Raw genomic sequence first — 16717 nt, forward strand, 5'->3', positions numbered from 1 at the left:
GTAAATGTAGATTTAATCAATAATTTCGTAAGCCCGAACCAATACGTTGGGTTTATTAACCCGACATCAAAGCGAGCGGTCTCACAGTCTATTTATTTATTTAAATGCCCTCGTTACATGGTTTATTTTTTATTCTTCTGATCTCTGATTTATACGTATCGTAACGGTGAAAGATATGGATGTAATTGTAGTGCATGAAATTTACGGTACGTAAATTATAGTTATTATGTTGGCTGAAATTCGTTTGGTATTTATTAGCAATTCCACAAAATACACTAACTATATTGGTATACCTACTATATTCTCGATTACGCGGTCTGAACGTTCATCTGAAAAATACCTTTTCTGAAAAATAGACTGTCATCTTCATTACTTTCAATACTTTGAGTAAGCCATGAACGGCAAGCTTGTTAATGTAAAAATAACATAAAAACTAACCATATAAAAGTAGAGTCAAGTTTCAGCAATAACAGTTTAAAGTGGATCAAAAAGAAACAGCAGATTCATACAAAATAAATTTTATTTTATATACCTACTTAAGGCACTATACAAATATTACACTTATCGCTAGAAAATATAAATTATAATTAAAAGGGCAGTTTATTTACAAGTTTGTTGCTTATATACATGTATTTTGTTGCGTGGTATTTTAACTCTTCACCTATTGTTGTCACTTCGGCTACTTCTTCCGAGGGAGGCTCTGGAAATAGACATCATGTAATGTATCTTCATTAGATATTCTTATATTACTGTAAATATTACGCTTAGTCTCTTAATCTTACTACCATTAGCAAAAGGTTTACTATAACGTCTAAGAATACTTTAATACATAAATAAAAATAAATCATCAAAACATAAAACTCACATTTTAAAAAAACACTTCATTGAAGGACTATTCATTATTCCATGCACTTAACTTATTTACACCACAGTCTTAGATAAACGCGACGATTTTGATTTAAAAATGAGAAGCAGGCTATTATTATGATTTACGCTGTCCCTGTCGGTTTTAGCCGACTCCTATCACAACAAAGGCTTAAAACTTAGCTAACAGAGCGAACGAAGTTTATGGTATCGCGTACACTTTAATAAAACTCTTAACTTACCCAAGTACTGCCATACTGACGGAGGGAACACAGGTTGTTGTGAGAAAACGTACACCATCTTGGAGTCTCGTAGAATACCTTTATTGGACGCATTTTCCTTCCTAGTCATTTCTACACGATACCAGAAAGCAGGTTTCCTACAATAAAATTTAATATCGATATCAATAAAATTCGTAAGCCTTTCTGTTAACAGGAACATCAAGTTAAAATTTATAATTTAAAAAAATAGTTTGCTTCATTTTCTTTAACTTCAAATTAATTAATTTGCAGATACTTATTTATATTTCAAAGAACTATACGGGCCATATTTTACGACTTATAGGTAAGTGTTGGATAATCTATCCAATAGATAAAGCTACAGCAAATCTTTGACAACACCTGTCACTATTTCATTTTATATTTTTATAACAAAATCAAATCATTTATTAATTTAGGTCCAGTGTTGACACTTATGATAATCGATGCAATTATTGAATCTACTACTAACTCGGAAAGAAGGGATAAGCTGATCAATACTTATTTAGAATTGGTGAGTGTGGCCATATAAGTCAGTCTTAAAAAAACAGTAAATAAAACTTAGTTTAGAGCTAAAGTGTATTTACTTACTTCAAGTGATCTTGTACAATATTGTTAGCGATAGGCATGCTGATCTTTTGCAAAGGGTCGCTCACTAGTTGTCCCACTGTTCGTATCGGTGACTTCTCTGATACGTAGTGTTCGAGCAGCCGTGATGCTATTGGTTTTAAACTGGCTGCAATGATACAAAATAGTAAGTATGGTTCAATAAAATAGGCTTGCATATAAATATGGTATTATATAGTTTAAATATGCCAAGAAGAATATTCATAAAGTATGAAGTAAGATTATATAAAATCAAATAAATCACCAAGGTTCTATTAATAGTAATAGAAGAAACTATCACGTAAAGGAATTTATAAGAAACAAGATCTTACCAAAATCAGTTCTGAGACAGTTTTCAGCGCGATACAGATGCTCCAGACATACATGGACTTGTGCGAATTTCATCAACAGATTCTTCCATGGACTGATATCAATTTCATCTGTTATTAGTGGCACCTGTAAAAGAAATCAAGTTATAGATTCTAGAACATTAAATCTACGACTACTACCTAGTTCGGACGGCATACGTCAATGAACGTCAATTAAGATTTTGGATAAAATTCCCAGGTCAAATAAATTGCTATTGACTCTACCGTACGAAAGTAGCGGCAGTTTCATTATATACTACTCGGAAAATTAATTTGTGTCCTAAGTTTTGTTGAAAATCTTCCATAACCCTGACTTGGGATTTTTACCTGCCCTATTATTTCATATAAATAGGCTCACCCCTTTTTACGTGGGACTAACATTTCTGCTGCGAAACGTGGATGTGTTTACAACAATCATTAATTCAATCAACTATCAATTACAAAAATCCCACCTCATTAACATCTTTCTTCTCACTAACAAGTCCATGTTTCTTGAGCGACGCGAAGTCATCCACAGTCAGTTCGTGCGCGTCATCATCGTAGAAGGACTCGCAGTCTAAACGTATGGAGTGTTCCGCACCGGTTAGAGATTCAAACGGGTTCAGTGTGAAGTCACCACCGCTCATCGTCATGTCTTGTATCGTTTGATTGATCTGTTCTATTGATTCGTGCGTTCTGGAATGTAAGTTTAGTAATTAAACTTGTGATATAAATATGAACGGGATTGTATTAACCGGAATCGATCGCGATTTAATTGAGATAAAAAGGAACCAAACATTTTTGTATGGAGAAATCTTTTTCTTCTTCGTGTCAATGACTTTTTTTTGTACCATTGTGGTGAAAGGATCAGTCAGCCTAGGTTCTGCGTTACCGAACCCAGCTGCTTCTAGAGTGCGCCTATCATGCACCCCGAATGGAGAAATAAATAGGACGGAATACAAAATGTCGAAATTTTGTTCTAATTGAAACTGGAAACATATAAATTAGATAAAAGTGGAATTGAATCTCGGTGTAGATTGCATTCTAGGTGTATCTGAACTAATTCGATATCAGTTCAATGCCTCCTTCCTTTAATTCGTTATCAGTCTATCTATTTATGTATAACTACGAGTACTCACAACCAATATTCTAAGCCTACACACAGCGCGGCGTGCACGTGGTGCAAATTGGTGTGTGGAAATTAGATATCACTTCATATATCATTCTCACCTTGCATCATTATTCCAAATCCCCGCTATAAAGAAGGAATGCTCCAACAAAGACATAATCCTGGTGTATTCCCACATAGTCTTTTCAGTACCGACTTGCGCGACCAACGATAACGCTTGAGGCGGACTTGAACGTAGATTCTTTAACACTTTAGAGGCCTGGGAATGTCCTCGAGAAAGCTTGAGGACTAGTTTTGAGAGGTATGTTTTGTTGTTGGCGTCAATCTGTAAAATGTAACAAACATGCTAATACGTCTTAAAATGGCTTAATTATAGTCCTTTTGGTATAAATGATTAGATACTTACAAATGGTCTTATTTTCCCCGACGATATAAACTTAAGGGCTTGTATTAGTAAAGTTATCAACTCCTCAGCGGTTTCACAATCTGAAACAAATGAAAAACAGAACATTAAAATATTGTAGAATTACTTTAATGGCAGTTCTTTGTTGGTGCCACACTTTTTAGCATACATTGCGAGAAGCAATAAGATACGAACCTAAATAATATCGCGATTTTAATACCCGAAGGTGTAGGCATGGTTGCATGAAATACATCTACATTTCACAATGTTAGTCCTATGTGATAGGATCCTATTGCCATATACCTAGCACATTACCACGCTCTGGGCTTCTATTGAGAAATATTCTAATATTAATTAAAAAAGGCTTATAGCACTTTGCCCGACCGGGGGAATCGAACCGCGACCGCATGATCAGCAGTCGGAAATTGAATGATTTTCTTACACTAACCTCTCAATATATCCCACAGTTTATAAGTGAAATCATTACTAGACCCAATAGAGGTCATATCAGTGAGGCACTGTCCCAAACTGTTAGTGTCTTCAGTGACGCAGATGCAGCCGCCAGCGGGACACTCCGCGGTATAAGCGTATGTTTCCGTCTCGTTCAGCAGTTCGTTCACACGCTTGGCGTTGTTCGGCTGTCGCGTTCCTGGGATGTTGTTTCTGCAAATAAAAATAAATACTTGGTAATACACGCGAAATACCCGGAAATTATTAAAAAACTCGCCCCCTACTACATGCTACTTAAATTATTATTGGCGAAACGTGCCTCTGCTTACATCATCGGATATAGCAGGCGTGATACTATGTAAAGGTAACTTTTACAATGATCATTTAATAAGTACTTGAGAAAAGTAAATACAGAAGTAAAAGATATGAAAGGAAGTTAATGCATCTTTCGAACTATCTTAACTCATTATAAGAAACTTACAGGGCAAAATTAACAACTTAATTAAAAAGAAATCATGTTTACCTGATTGCAGAAGTTTCCAGATTAACAGACGAATACCCAGCCGCCGTCATGTCGACTAGAAGCTGGTTTAAATTGTGTAATGCACACACAGATCTCCAGATAGCATTAGTAGGGGTTGCTAGATGACCTACTAATACTTCTTGTTCCTGAAATCAAAGAAAGAAGACATCATTTACCAATAGTATAGAATGGAATGAGGAAAATCCACTGATAAGAAGAAAGATGGAGCATTTTTCATCAACACACTACTGGATGCTATACTCAAAAAAGCTATATGATATCTGTGCTAATTGATCATAAAAAGTAGTCTAAATGAAATGGATGAGAAATTATCTTAGAAATTCTATTAAATTCGAAAATTAGAATGATTATTCTTTGAGAATAAAGTAACACAACAGTAAAAAGCTAGAATACTTACAAAATGAACTTTACAGCTAATAAAAGGTGTGTGTAGTGTATTCCCTGTCCATTCACAGCGCAGTTCAGTAATACCATTGTGAGGAGCATTCACCAGTTCATCTGCATTATGAGATGTGCCATAGGAAATCCCTGATATTAGGTACTTGCAGTCTACTAGGCTGGTCACCTAGAAACATAAGAATAGTTAGGAACAACCATTATGTGATTGTAGCACTAAATCTAAATTAAATGTAAAGAATGCAAGTCACAGAAACAACTTAAAATCCACTGGTGAAATTAATATATTTGACTAGTACAGTCAGATATACTAATTTCACCGATTAATATATTTGAAATTAATATATTTGACTAGTACAGTCAAATTTATTAATTTCACCAGTGGATCAATGACTTATGAGTTTGCAAGTGTCAGATCTTTGATGGATACTCAAACTCCCTGGTTAAACAGCTATAGTAGGTAGGTACAACAAGATCACTTCCATCTGCCTAAACATATATTGATTTGTGTAGACAGAGATAATGAGAAAGCAATCAATTATAGCACAGTTATTCTATATGTAATCAAAAGACACAATCCATTAGTTAAATAACATTATTATTATAAACATTTACCTTTATACAATACCTTTAAAATTAAACATATTTCATTGATCCAAGTACTTAAGATGTTCACGATCTTCTAAAGAACATAACAACTTACTGAATCAGCAGTCAATCCTTCTTGCCTAGCATAATCCTCAACCAACTGATCTAAATCCACATCATCCAAGTTCATACTGCCATCATAAGTCACCAGTCCTCTTGCAAAGTGGTTCATGTCACTTTGTACAGTGAGCAGCAAGGGTTTGCCTTCTTCATCAGGGTTGGTAACTATCCATAGTGGGACTGCGTCTTCAGCTGACAGTAGGGTACGATTCTTGTTGTATAAGTTTGCTATTTCCCTGAAATAGATTATGAGGATTGTTGGATTTGTTTTCTTGTTGTTTAAGGCACAATAAGGATTAAACTCTGTAAATATGCCTTTGGGTGTACCAGCTGTGCATATTGTATATAAAAAAAATTGCAGATACAAAAACATTATAACTTAGGTACACACATATGAACACAAAAGCATTAGTAATTAAATCAAATTGCAATAAAAAAACCTGTAATATTATAACAGATTAGTTGTTGCAGTTTTTAAGAAAAATTTCTAAAATAATACTATATGACTTTCACAAAGCAAAATATGCTTCAGATTTGGCCTGGTAAATATGTTATAATGTTATAATATTAAATAAAACCATACACACCTTGCAATCTCTATACTAATAGGTCCATGAGCATTCTCCTCTTTGCTGTACAGTTGTGGTTCATCAGAGATCATGGTGTCATCTAATATTGTATGTAAACTCAAGTCCAGCTTCAACGGAGACCCAGTGAGTTCAAGCTCCTCTGTAAAATTGTTGAATTTATGATTAATTAATGTAAAAGTAGAGGAATATTTAAAATATTTATTATATTTATTATTATTATTTATTAGGAATATTGCCTAAAGATAATGTTTTGTTTTATTGTTTTTACTTTAAACAAAATGAAACTATCATTCTACATAAATTGTTATCAATGTATCTATGTATGTAACAGGTACAGGGATTGTGTGATATTACTTTACAAGAGATGATATCGTTTTGTATTGTAACCGAATGATTAAATGAACAAACACCACTTTTTTACGATGAAAAAGAATGCTTACTTACCAGCCTCATTTTTGTTGTTTTGTCCATATGTATCCGTAGGATTAAAAGCTTGCTTTATCTGAAAAGTGTTCGCAAGAGTTACAAAGGGGTTCAAGCACGAACTTAGTAATGAGATACTGTTGAATGTAATATTTATACCTTGTTGTAAACCAGTACAATTTCTTTGTCACTTTTGGTGTACATTTGGACGTAACTTGGACATCTTTGCTTTTCCACATAATATTTTGAATAATTATCAACCACAGGTTTCAAAACGGTATCCATTTTAATTCGCACCGTACTTTTAAAACAATAAAAATAAATAAAAACGAAAATTCCGGCTAAGATCCGTTGCCTATAGCACTATTTTCTTTTCAAATTTGAATTTGACAGCTCAAAGTACAATGACAGTGACGTTAGTAAAATCTATGGTTCGTTCGGGAACAGAAATAAAGTAGCTTTACGTTAACATTTCTATCAAATGACATTGAGGATTTTATTGAAATCTGTTACAAACAATACACATACATACCATATCAACAACATTATTAGTGCTTCAACGCTACTAGAGGAGAAATCTATGCAGAAAGTTTTTTAAGCATCAGTCACTGCGAGATAGTGCTGCCACCTAGCATTTATAATATGAACAAGATATGTGACAAATCCAAGAGAGATAGCGTTAGTGGTAGCAGACCGAATGAATTTCATAGCTCTCGTATCGTAAAAATTCCTCTGCTGAAGTTTCAGTATTATTTAAATATTTTCTTAGATATATCTAACTGTGCTAAAAACGCAAAGGTTAATTTAATAACTATGTATTATTGATTAATGTAATAACTTTTTTTGGGACTCAGCAGCTGATACTTATACGTAAAAATGCACATGCAAACCTGTTCTTAACTACCTACCTAGAGGAGCTAAAATACTTGCAACCGAGGGCTGTAAGTCAAATTAAATGTTCACTATAGACCAAAAAGCTTATAGGTACCGACCTACAATTTGTAAATGCATGCACTTGTGTAGTGTAAAATGTGTAGGTAGATAAAGTGCCTAAGTACTTATAAATTTTAATTAATTTAACGGAAGTTTAGATAGGTATGTAAATAAAAAACTTCCTTCATTGGTGCAAAGTTACCTACTTGTTCACAAAGACAATTATTACAAGACTTAGGCCATAAAGGACAACAACGCATCTAGCGGAGGTGTGTACAAATTAATATTGTAACCACAATCACTTAGGGCCTAATGTGTCGACTCTACAGTACCTACTCTGTTTATCCGCACTGAATTACTGGAATTAACTTAATCATAGAACATACATTTACAGGGTGTTGAATTACTTAAGCTTGGCTGTTTGCTGATGGAAAGCCTAAACATGATTCTCTGTACTTATGTAGGTATCGTTACTTTACTATCACTTTATCGTTAGTACATCTAAGATTTCTGTGTCAGAAGTGAGAAGCGAATACAATAAATAATAATAATAATACTTTGTCATTAGTCAAAAGGTGGGAATACGTAGTTTAGAATGGGCAAAACTTTTTGGGTTTAGATTTAAATGAAATGATTTTAACAAATAGCAGGTAGGTACCTATAGCCTTTAAATTAATACCTATGTTAAAACGTTACGCTACGAATGTAAAATAGTAGTACTTAGCTACTATAAATATGGTAAACGTTTTCAGCGCTAAGCGGACCTTACTGAAACAAATAAAAAACATTTGAACTGCGCTCATCGAAAGTTTCCGAGTGCCATGGGAATTGTCAGGACCTGTAAGCCCCACACTCAGATCGCTCCTTGAATACAAAAGGGACACAAATCGAAAACTATAAATTTTACAGGAGAGCCAAAACAAATTTTTGAAACTGTTTTTTTTAAATATTTAATATATTTATGAATTAAATATAAGATGTTAATATATCATTAGATGCGTATTTTTTAGCTCTATCTATCTACAATATAAACTTTTTAATAGCTGTTACCTGTTAGGAGAAAAAAGCATATAAGTCCCTTTTGCATTCAAAATTTGAACCAATATCATGAAAAATATGTCAAAAATTAAACACAGTTTTGCAAATAAAAATGGTTTATTGTACATTTTTTGGTAAAAAACCGTATCAAAAAGTTAAATCTTATTAGTAAATAAAACCATAAGTGAATAGACACCAGGAAAACATTGTATTAAACAATCTAAATGAAAAAATCTTTACTTATTATTAAGTAAGTAATATAATAGAGATCAACTTTGTGCGTAACTCATAATGTAATCATCATCAATCAATGGGTAACATGACGGGTAGACTGAGTGCAGCAGGAGTATTAAAGAAATAAGATAATAGAAAAGTTTAATGAGTTTAACAAACCTTTATATTTAGCATTCGTGGATTATTCTAAAGCTTTTGGCAGCATCAATCATTCCGCCATAGAATCATCACTCCATAACCAAGACCTTCTTAAAGATACTACTATGTAGAATCGAAGCTACATACATCAAACTCATCAAAGCAATATATAACAATCTCTCTAAATCCAAAGAAGCGTGAAACAGGAAGACCCGCTATCTCCCAAATAACTAACCAGCACCCTCGAAAAAAATTTTAGGAGCCTGGCGGCAATCAAAAGGCATTGTTGTTAGTGGCAAACAGTTAACAAACCTTCGTTTTGCAGACGACATTGTCCTCTTCTCTTCCCTTGCATTGGAACTCGAATCAATGCTCAAAGATCTGAGCACGGCAAGCCTTCAGATTGGACTAAGTAAGATCCGTACAAAAATCCAGGTCATGACCAACAACACAAAACGTAGGGTCGAGGTAGGCGGGCACGTCATACACTATGTCGACGAGTACACTTACTTGAGCCAGATAACCTCTTTTAACAACCGACGGGACAAAGAGTTGAACAAACGTGTCACAAGTGCCTGGAAGAGCTCCTGGTCCATGAAAGAGCTAATGAACGGTAACCTTCCACTGTCACTAAAGTGGAAGCTCGTCGAAATGTTTATACTACCCGTCCTAACCTACGGTGCCCAAACATGGTCCCTTACGGAAAACCAAAAGTAGAAACCGAAGGTCTGCCAGAGAGAAATGGAGCGTAGTATATCAGATGTAAGAAGAACAGATCACGTCCAAAATTCTATACTGCGCTCCCAAACTCGCATAGCCGATTTAGGGAAGAAAGAACGCCAGGTTGAAATGGAACTGGGCTGGCCACATTATCCGCATGCATCCGGAAAGGTGGGCCCGCATATCTACCAACTGGATGCCAGAGGATGGTCATCGCAGACGCGGGAGATCAAAACGGAGATGGCGGGATGACCTAGACGCATTTGAAAAGGACTAGTCGGATCTTGCCGCTAAAAGGGCGATTTGAAACGGAAGGGTCCCCCCTTGCCTTTCCCTGCATCAAAATGTTAAATTTTATTTCGAAAATTTTAACGAAAACTAAAATTATTATCATGCCAAACGGCCATATTTATGGCCTTCCCATTCTAGCATGCTAAAAAAAATTATTTATTCCACAATAATTTAATGCAAAAGGGACGTATTTCAAAATATGCTACCGTTATATTACAAAATATAATAACAAATACTAGTGATTGAATGCAAAACGGTCGTTTTCAGAAATATGGCACTTTTGTATTACAAAATATGGTAACTAATACTAATGTTAGAATGCAAAAAGGACGTTTTCCAAAATATGGCAGTCTTGTTTTGTAAAATATAATCACACTTACCTAAAATTTTGCATCCAACACAGATATATTTTGGATTGTGGCACTTTTTCATGCAACCGACGTGCGTTTGCGTAAAATTTTTGGGCGCAACTCACAAAGTTGCTGTTTTGCACTGACATTACCTGTCAAAGTGAGCTAATGCAAAAAGGGCAGTAAGTCAGTGCAGCCATAATATAAGCAAAAATGATGGGGTTTTTTTTTTTACTATAAAATATAGTCGGTTCAGGTGATTTTTTTGCAATAAAACGATTTTCATTTTTTTTTGAGTTGTGGCCCTTTTGCATTGAAGGAGCGAGATGTATAAAACTAAGCTCTTCCTACTAATATTATAAATCCGGAAGTTTGTACTACTGGATGTATGTATGGATATATGTTTGTTACTCTTTCACGCAAAAACAACCGAATGGATTGTATGAAATTTGGTACACATAAGTAGTTTATAGCCTGGACTGAGACATAAGATACTTTTTACCCAAAAATTATTCCCGGAAATGCTGCCGGCAGAAGCTAGCTATTTATAGGAATTACCAAGTTATTTAGATGCAAACTAATATTATTTATATTAACTACATCAATTACATCCAAGTCTCGGAAAAACAATAATAAAAGCAACGTAAAGAGCCTTACGTCATATTATTTCCCATAACAAATTAATGGTCGCAACTCGCAATATTACTTACAGTTCAATATTATCACAAATACTTATTGATATACTAAATATAAATACAGAGTGATATTTTACTTCGCCCACGTAAATGTTGAACTAGAAATAGGCAACGTAATTTGATTACTTAGTTACAATGATTTGAACATATTGAAAGAGACATGTTTTCGAATTGTCGCGTTTCAATCTATGTGACATTAAACTAATGATTACTACGTAATTTTACAGTATGTTGCATGTATTTTTTAAATAATTCCACGTCTAGTTTCCATATAAATTAAGATTGCAAATACAAGCACTTATTGACTTGCTACAACTCTAGATCCTTTGTTACACCTTTCTGTACATTCTCATCGAAAAAAGTGGCAATCTTAAATAATATACTTAATCATAAGTAATCTTTAATATTATGCAATGATTTTGTTTTAAGCAATTTATGGCTCTAGAAATACCGATATCTACGAATAGGTTTATCATTAGCTGGCAGACTTCAGTAATCTTTATGCAGAATACGTTAAGCCAAAACCGCTACAACTACCACTGACTTGCATCATAGCTGACTGAATAATGAGCTTGCACGCGCGTATCACCCACGCAGCAAGCATATGTGTAGGCAGACGTAGACAGCTGAAAAGGTCTATAATTTCAAAATATTCCATACGAAAAGCAATTTAAAATCTTTCTGTGTAACATGATCTATCGAGTTTACAATTTCGATACAACTGGAGTGGTACTTTGGCGAGTTTAAAACGAAACCACTCATATGGAGAGCCGTATGTGCCTACGTACTATCGAGTGTCGATAACGATAGATTTAAAATCGCTTATCGTTCGAGTGTGATCTATTAGTCATTCTAGAGCGTGATTAACCACGGTAAGGGATTAATTTGACGTAGGAATAAGTGGCCGGCTTTGAGAGAGTATCTATGCGTGACGTTTCAAACGTAGGCTGTTGGGGTCGTTGAAGTAAATATGAGAACCTTAGTCCTTTAGAAATGTAAAGTGTTTGTGTCTGCAAATCACGAGTGGCTACAGTTAAGTTTTTCGGTTTGGCAACTAAGAGCTTAATAATACGCATTCAAAATAATTTATCTACTTACATAAAAGTTTACTAAGTAAATAATAACTCTCCGCCTGCGTTTTGCCTGCGTGGAATTTCACCTCATTCGTGGTAGAATTTACAAACATCCTCTCTTAGTACTCCTCTAAACTTCCTAAGAAATTTTCATACCAAATTTCTACTTTCTACGCTCAGTAGTTTTGGCTGTTTGTTGTCCATAAGTCAGTCAGTCACTCAGTAACAGAAGAGTTTATTATCATATTGATTATTATCCTAAAGCAAAGATTGATAAAAAAATATGTCCTCACTATTGCAATGTATGATACAATGAAATAGTTTCTCTTTCCGCTGCACCGACCATTTTTCATAGACATGAAAGCAAACGTAGCCGCGAGCGTACATCTATGAAAATATGCAGAAAGCTTTGGTACCTAGTAGATTTGTATTAAAAAAATCTAACGGAACCATACACAGTAGGGTATAGAACGCATTTGAAGCGTTGGTCGATAAAGGTTTAATTTCTAACTAGGTAAAGCGGATGGAAAAACATTGTAATAGGTCATGAAAAAATGCGTATAATATCACAACTATGCTAAAATATCCTTTGAAATTTATTTATGCATATAACATGTTAGGTGAAATATATAGGAAAATATCATAAAGTTAATTAAAATTTCAACATTATTATTGTGTGCTTACTTTTTTGCTCAAAACAAATACTAAGTATTTTCTTTGTTTCTTTGCCATTCTGTATCACGATTCTCTACAATTGGAACCATCGAGTATCGAGAGTTTGACGTTTAAAATGTACTACCAAAACAGTTTCTACGACGCCCTAGCGGGCGTCTCGTCGCTGAACGGATTGTCATTCGATTTTTTCGATAGCTTGCCCGTTGTCGTTAGTCGATAGTGTATGCAACCAAGTTATATATTATATTGTCCTATTACAAAGCTTTAAAACAAATATCATTTACATTCGTTTATTAAATTACAAAGCGAAACATGAATATGACAGTATGACTTTTACTAACAGTATTTTATTATAATACTTAGCAGTATCCAGAACACAAAGGAGAACACTTCATAAAGGAGCTTGCATGCAATTAAAACAATCTTTTTATTGCACCTCTATTATAAAGGGTTAAGATACGAGTGTTTTATTACTTGCTAGAGTATAAAGCTTTATTAGTCTCATAGTCGCATTATATTGCAATCCTTTTTATTTACTTTTAATTTGTATAAGTTGCTAGATTTTATATGAAGTAGAGTTCATAAAGTAAATGAAATTTCATTCTAACTAGCTTTGTTTTGTCTTTATCTCACGTTAGGTGGGTTAGACACAACAAGTTATTTTAAAAATGAACTGTAAACAGATTTGAATCATCCGTAGAACCGCTGACGTAGAACCTTAGGAACCCTTGGAGATTAAATTTTCACTCCATGATGTATTGTAAAAGCGTTGCATTATGTGTCAATTCTCATAGGTAGGTTATCTATCATAGCGAGTTGTTTCAGCTCTCCATATTTTAAGTCTTAGTAATCTATGACTCCTTTGAAGAAGCAAGCCTTACTCAGGTGGGACGGCGAATGGTGACAAACAGTGAGGAAGGAAATCGAATTTAAACCTAATACATTACGTTTTCTAATCTTCTTCTTCATATCGTATGGTTCTTGGTCAACCTAGTGTCAAAGTTGTTCAAGCCGCCCGTAGGCCTTAGACGTAGCTTAATGACTGTTATCTGAATTGACAACAACCGGGACTGACTTTTTACGTGCCCTCCCAAGCACGATTCTGATATAAATATAAATAAACAGTGATTTTACACGTGTAATCCAGCGTTATTCCTCCGAGAATATTCTAAACCAAAAATTACTCCACACCTTTCCATCTGTATGTAAATCCTTAGCAAATATCAGCGAAGTTCGATGGCTACACATTGAATATATTAACACAATATGCGTAATAAGATGCTCCTAATCCTGGTGGATCCTTTTACTCTGATTAAAGAGAATCCCGTCAGTTTTTATTGTGTTCAGGTAACGATTGCCACGTGGGAGTGGTGATTGCGAACAAAATAGAAAAAGATAGAAGTATCACATAAATATATGTATGTTATTTTGTATACATGTGTGGCTTTATTTGTTTACATTTGCAGTGTTTGTAAATTGTAATGTAAGTTTTGTTGTTATATTCTCATCTCTTTTTAATATAATTAGATCTGAGATCATTCATCATCTAGCGGTAATCATATGTAGGTAAGTAATGTTTTCTTTTCAGAATCATCATCTTGACCAAATTAATTCAAAGTTTGTCAACATGATTTTTACTAGTAGAGATGTCCTTCATCTTGAAAATGTGTTAAATAAAATATGCACGTGCATTTTTTTCAGGCTCTTGCCGGATGGTTGAAACGCAGTGAGTGACTAAGTCAAAGCGGAGCGTTTGCAAAAATACGTTATTTAAGTCTTATTATTTGAGCCACTGTATTATAATAGCGTATACTACGAACTGCTATTACATGAACTACATTGTTGTTTTTCCAAGGAAATCATACTCCAAGATTTCCGTTCACTGTAGCGAACCGTGATATTTCGTGATCAACTCTTTCAGACACGTGGATTATAAATAAAATACGTTTCAAAATCACACTGAGGCGGCTGAAACACGGAGTATTCTTCGGTTTTCGCAAACCTCCTTAAAACTTACTGCAAAATCTTTTGAAATGAATATTTGCGTAGAAATATCACCCACGCAAAAACAAACCCTTCCTCCTTTTCACCTACCTACTTAATTTACCTAATTTCGTATCTTTTTGTATGTGAAAGTAAAATTAATTGTCAGTGTAAGAGTGGGACAAAGCTTGTCATATTTGTTCGGGCGTAATTATGTAAATATAACGTACGTGAGGGGAGGTACCCGACTGGCTACTTACAAATTAAGACATGAGCTTTATTTGCATCGCAAGGGCACTTTCCTATTACTGTTGAGTTGATTCATTTAATAAAAGACCTGTTGGGATAGTTTTTTTATTAAATTTGCATCCCACTGCTGGGCAGATGACTCCACAATTTTTTTTGCACTTAAAATGATAACGATTCTATCGGTTCTATTTTTTGTAATGGAACCAAAATCAATTTAATTTATTGTTCAAATACAAACTAAAAACAATTCGTAATCTGTAAAGTAGGATGTACGAAGCGAACTGTTGCATTTCTGTAAAGGTGAAACAAAAGAGAAAATAGCTAAGAGCTTCATAATCCTTCTCTCTCTATAATCCGGATTGTTATGTGCAAAAACTTTTATATTAATTTTGATTTAATTTGCGTTGAACAATAATTCACTTTCATTTCTCGTAGCAATTACCTATATAAAATACATATAATTTGAAAACATCCTACTAAATATATAATTTATGAATCGACGGCTCGATTCCATCCACGTATCCACGATTAATCTAGAAATACATAAAAGTGTTAATTTATAATTAACACTTTTATGTATTTCCAAAACTAAGTAGCCATGTCAAACAGGCCAAAGTCAGCTGCATAGGCTTGCGGGTCACTGGTCTTCTAAATTCTGAATTTGTAGCACGTTTCTCTATAATTCGAACCATCGAGATTTTGACAACGTATTGCCAAAATAGTTCTTACGACACCTGTCAGAGGCGCTGATCAGATTTTCATACAAAATTTTTCGATGACAGGTCGGTTGTCGGTAGTCGATAGTAGTAGAGAATCGAGCTACAGATTTTCATACAAAATTTTTCGATGACAGGTCGGTTGTCGGTAGTCGATAGTAGTAGAGAATCGAGCTATTGATGTACATACATGCCTCTGTCAGCCGCGAATCTTGCATATATATGTATAAGTAACGGCCTCTATTTGGTTGTAGGACATGTGTAGTCAACGAGTCCGCGTTTCACGTCCAAACTTAAGGGAAGTCCAAACATTAACTCAATTATTTTAATTAATTGTAATTTAAACGAGAATACTCATGTTTAATCAAAAACTGGTACAGCAAAGGCCATACCTGGGCTATTAATTAATTAAGACAAACAGAAAGCGAGAACGTAAGTAATAATTAATTACAATTATTACATATTATATTTACTTAATTCTGTGGGCCTTTGCGGCGCAGTCGAAAGTGTATCCGATGGCTGATTATGAGGTCTCGGGTTCGATTCCCGGGTCGGGCAAAGTGCTATGCTTTTGTAATTTATAGAATATTTCTCAAAAGACCTTTGCCCGACAATGGAACAGTTACAGTGACACGTTAAAAAAAAATCACAAATGGCAAAAGGCTCCCTTATTATATGGGCGAAACGTGGGTGTATTTCCTACAACTTATGCTTTCATCTGCGTGTATAACATGTGAGATTTCATGTTAATGTGTATGTGTAGAAATAGAGTCTCGAAGGTTCCTCTCTTTTGTTGAAGAAACATGTGGTAGAGTTGAAAATCGCACTGACATTATACGGTAAAGTTAGTAGCTTCACCGACTATTATTCCTGAGCGTATTTTCTAAGTAGACAATCCACTCATC

General features: G+C 34.4%; 1 protein-coding gene across 1 annotated transcript; it reads right to left on the minus strand.

Annotated features, from left to right (window-relative positions):
- Positions 1-508: 508 nt before the first annotated feature.
- Positions 509-7141, minus strand: Zwilch (zwilch kinetochore protein). The gene is made up of 14 exons (XM_076119869.1): positions 6877-7141; positions 6739-6796; positions 6292-6433; positions 5700-5940; positions 4998-5165; positions 4580-4725; positions 4055-4269; positions 3610-3689; positions 3305-3528; positions 2548-2770; positions 2060-2183; positions 1713-1857; positions 1107-1243; positions 509-700 (listed from the first exon to the last, which is right to left on the minus strand). The coding sequence occupies exons 1-14, from the start codon at positions 7000-7002 to the stop codon at positions 588-590; spliced, it is 2142 nt and encodes a 713-aa protein (XP_075975984.1). The 5' UTR covers positions 7003-7141; the 3' UTR covers positions 509-587.
- Between the last annotated feature and the right edge of the window lie 9576 nt (positions 7142-16717).

The sequence above is a fragment of the Anticarsia gemmatalis genome, chromosome 11 (genome assembly GCF_050436995.1).
Source record: "Anticarsia gemmatalis isolate Benzon Research Colony breed Stoneville strain chromosome 11, ilAntGemm2 primary, whole genome shotgun sequence".
Taxonomy (NCBI): domain Eukaryota; kingdom Metazoa; phylum Arthropoda; class Insecta; order Lepidoptera; family Erebidae; genus Anticarsia; species Anticarsia gemmatalis.

What these genes read in the sequence shown, in the direction of transcription:
- Zwilch (XM_076119869.1), bottom strand. Translation starts at nt 7,002, where the DNA reads ATGGATACCGTTTTGAAACCTGTGGTTGATAATTATTCAAAATATTAT. An exon ending in ATTTGGAATAATGATGCAAG is followed by an intron (nt 2,771 to 3,304) that starts GTGAGAATGATA and finishes CTTACATTCCAG; the next exon opens with AACGCACGAATCAATAGAAC. An exon ending in CTGTCTCAGAACTGATTTTG is followed by an intron (nt 1,858 to 2,059) that starts GTAAGATCTTGT and finishes GTATCATTGCAG; the next exon opens with CCAGTTTAAAACCAATAGCA.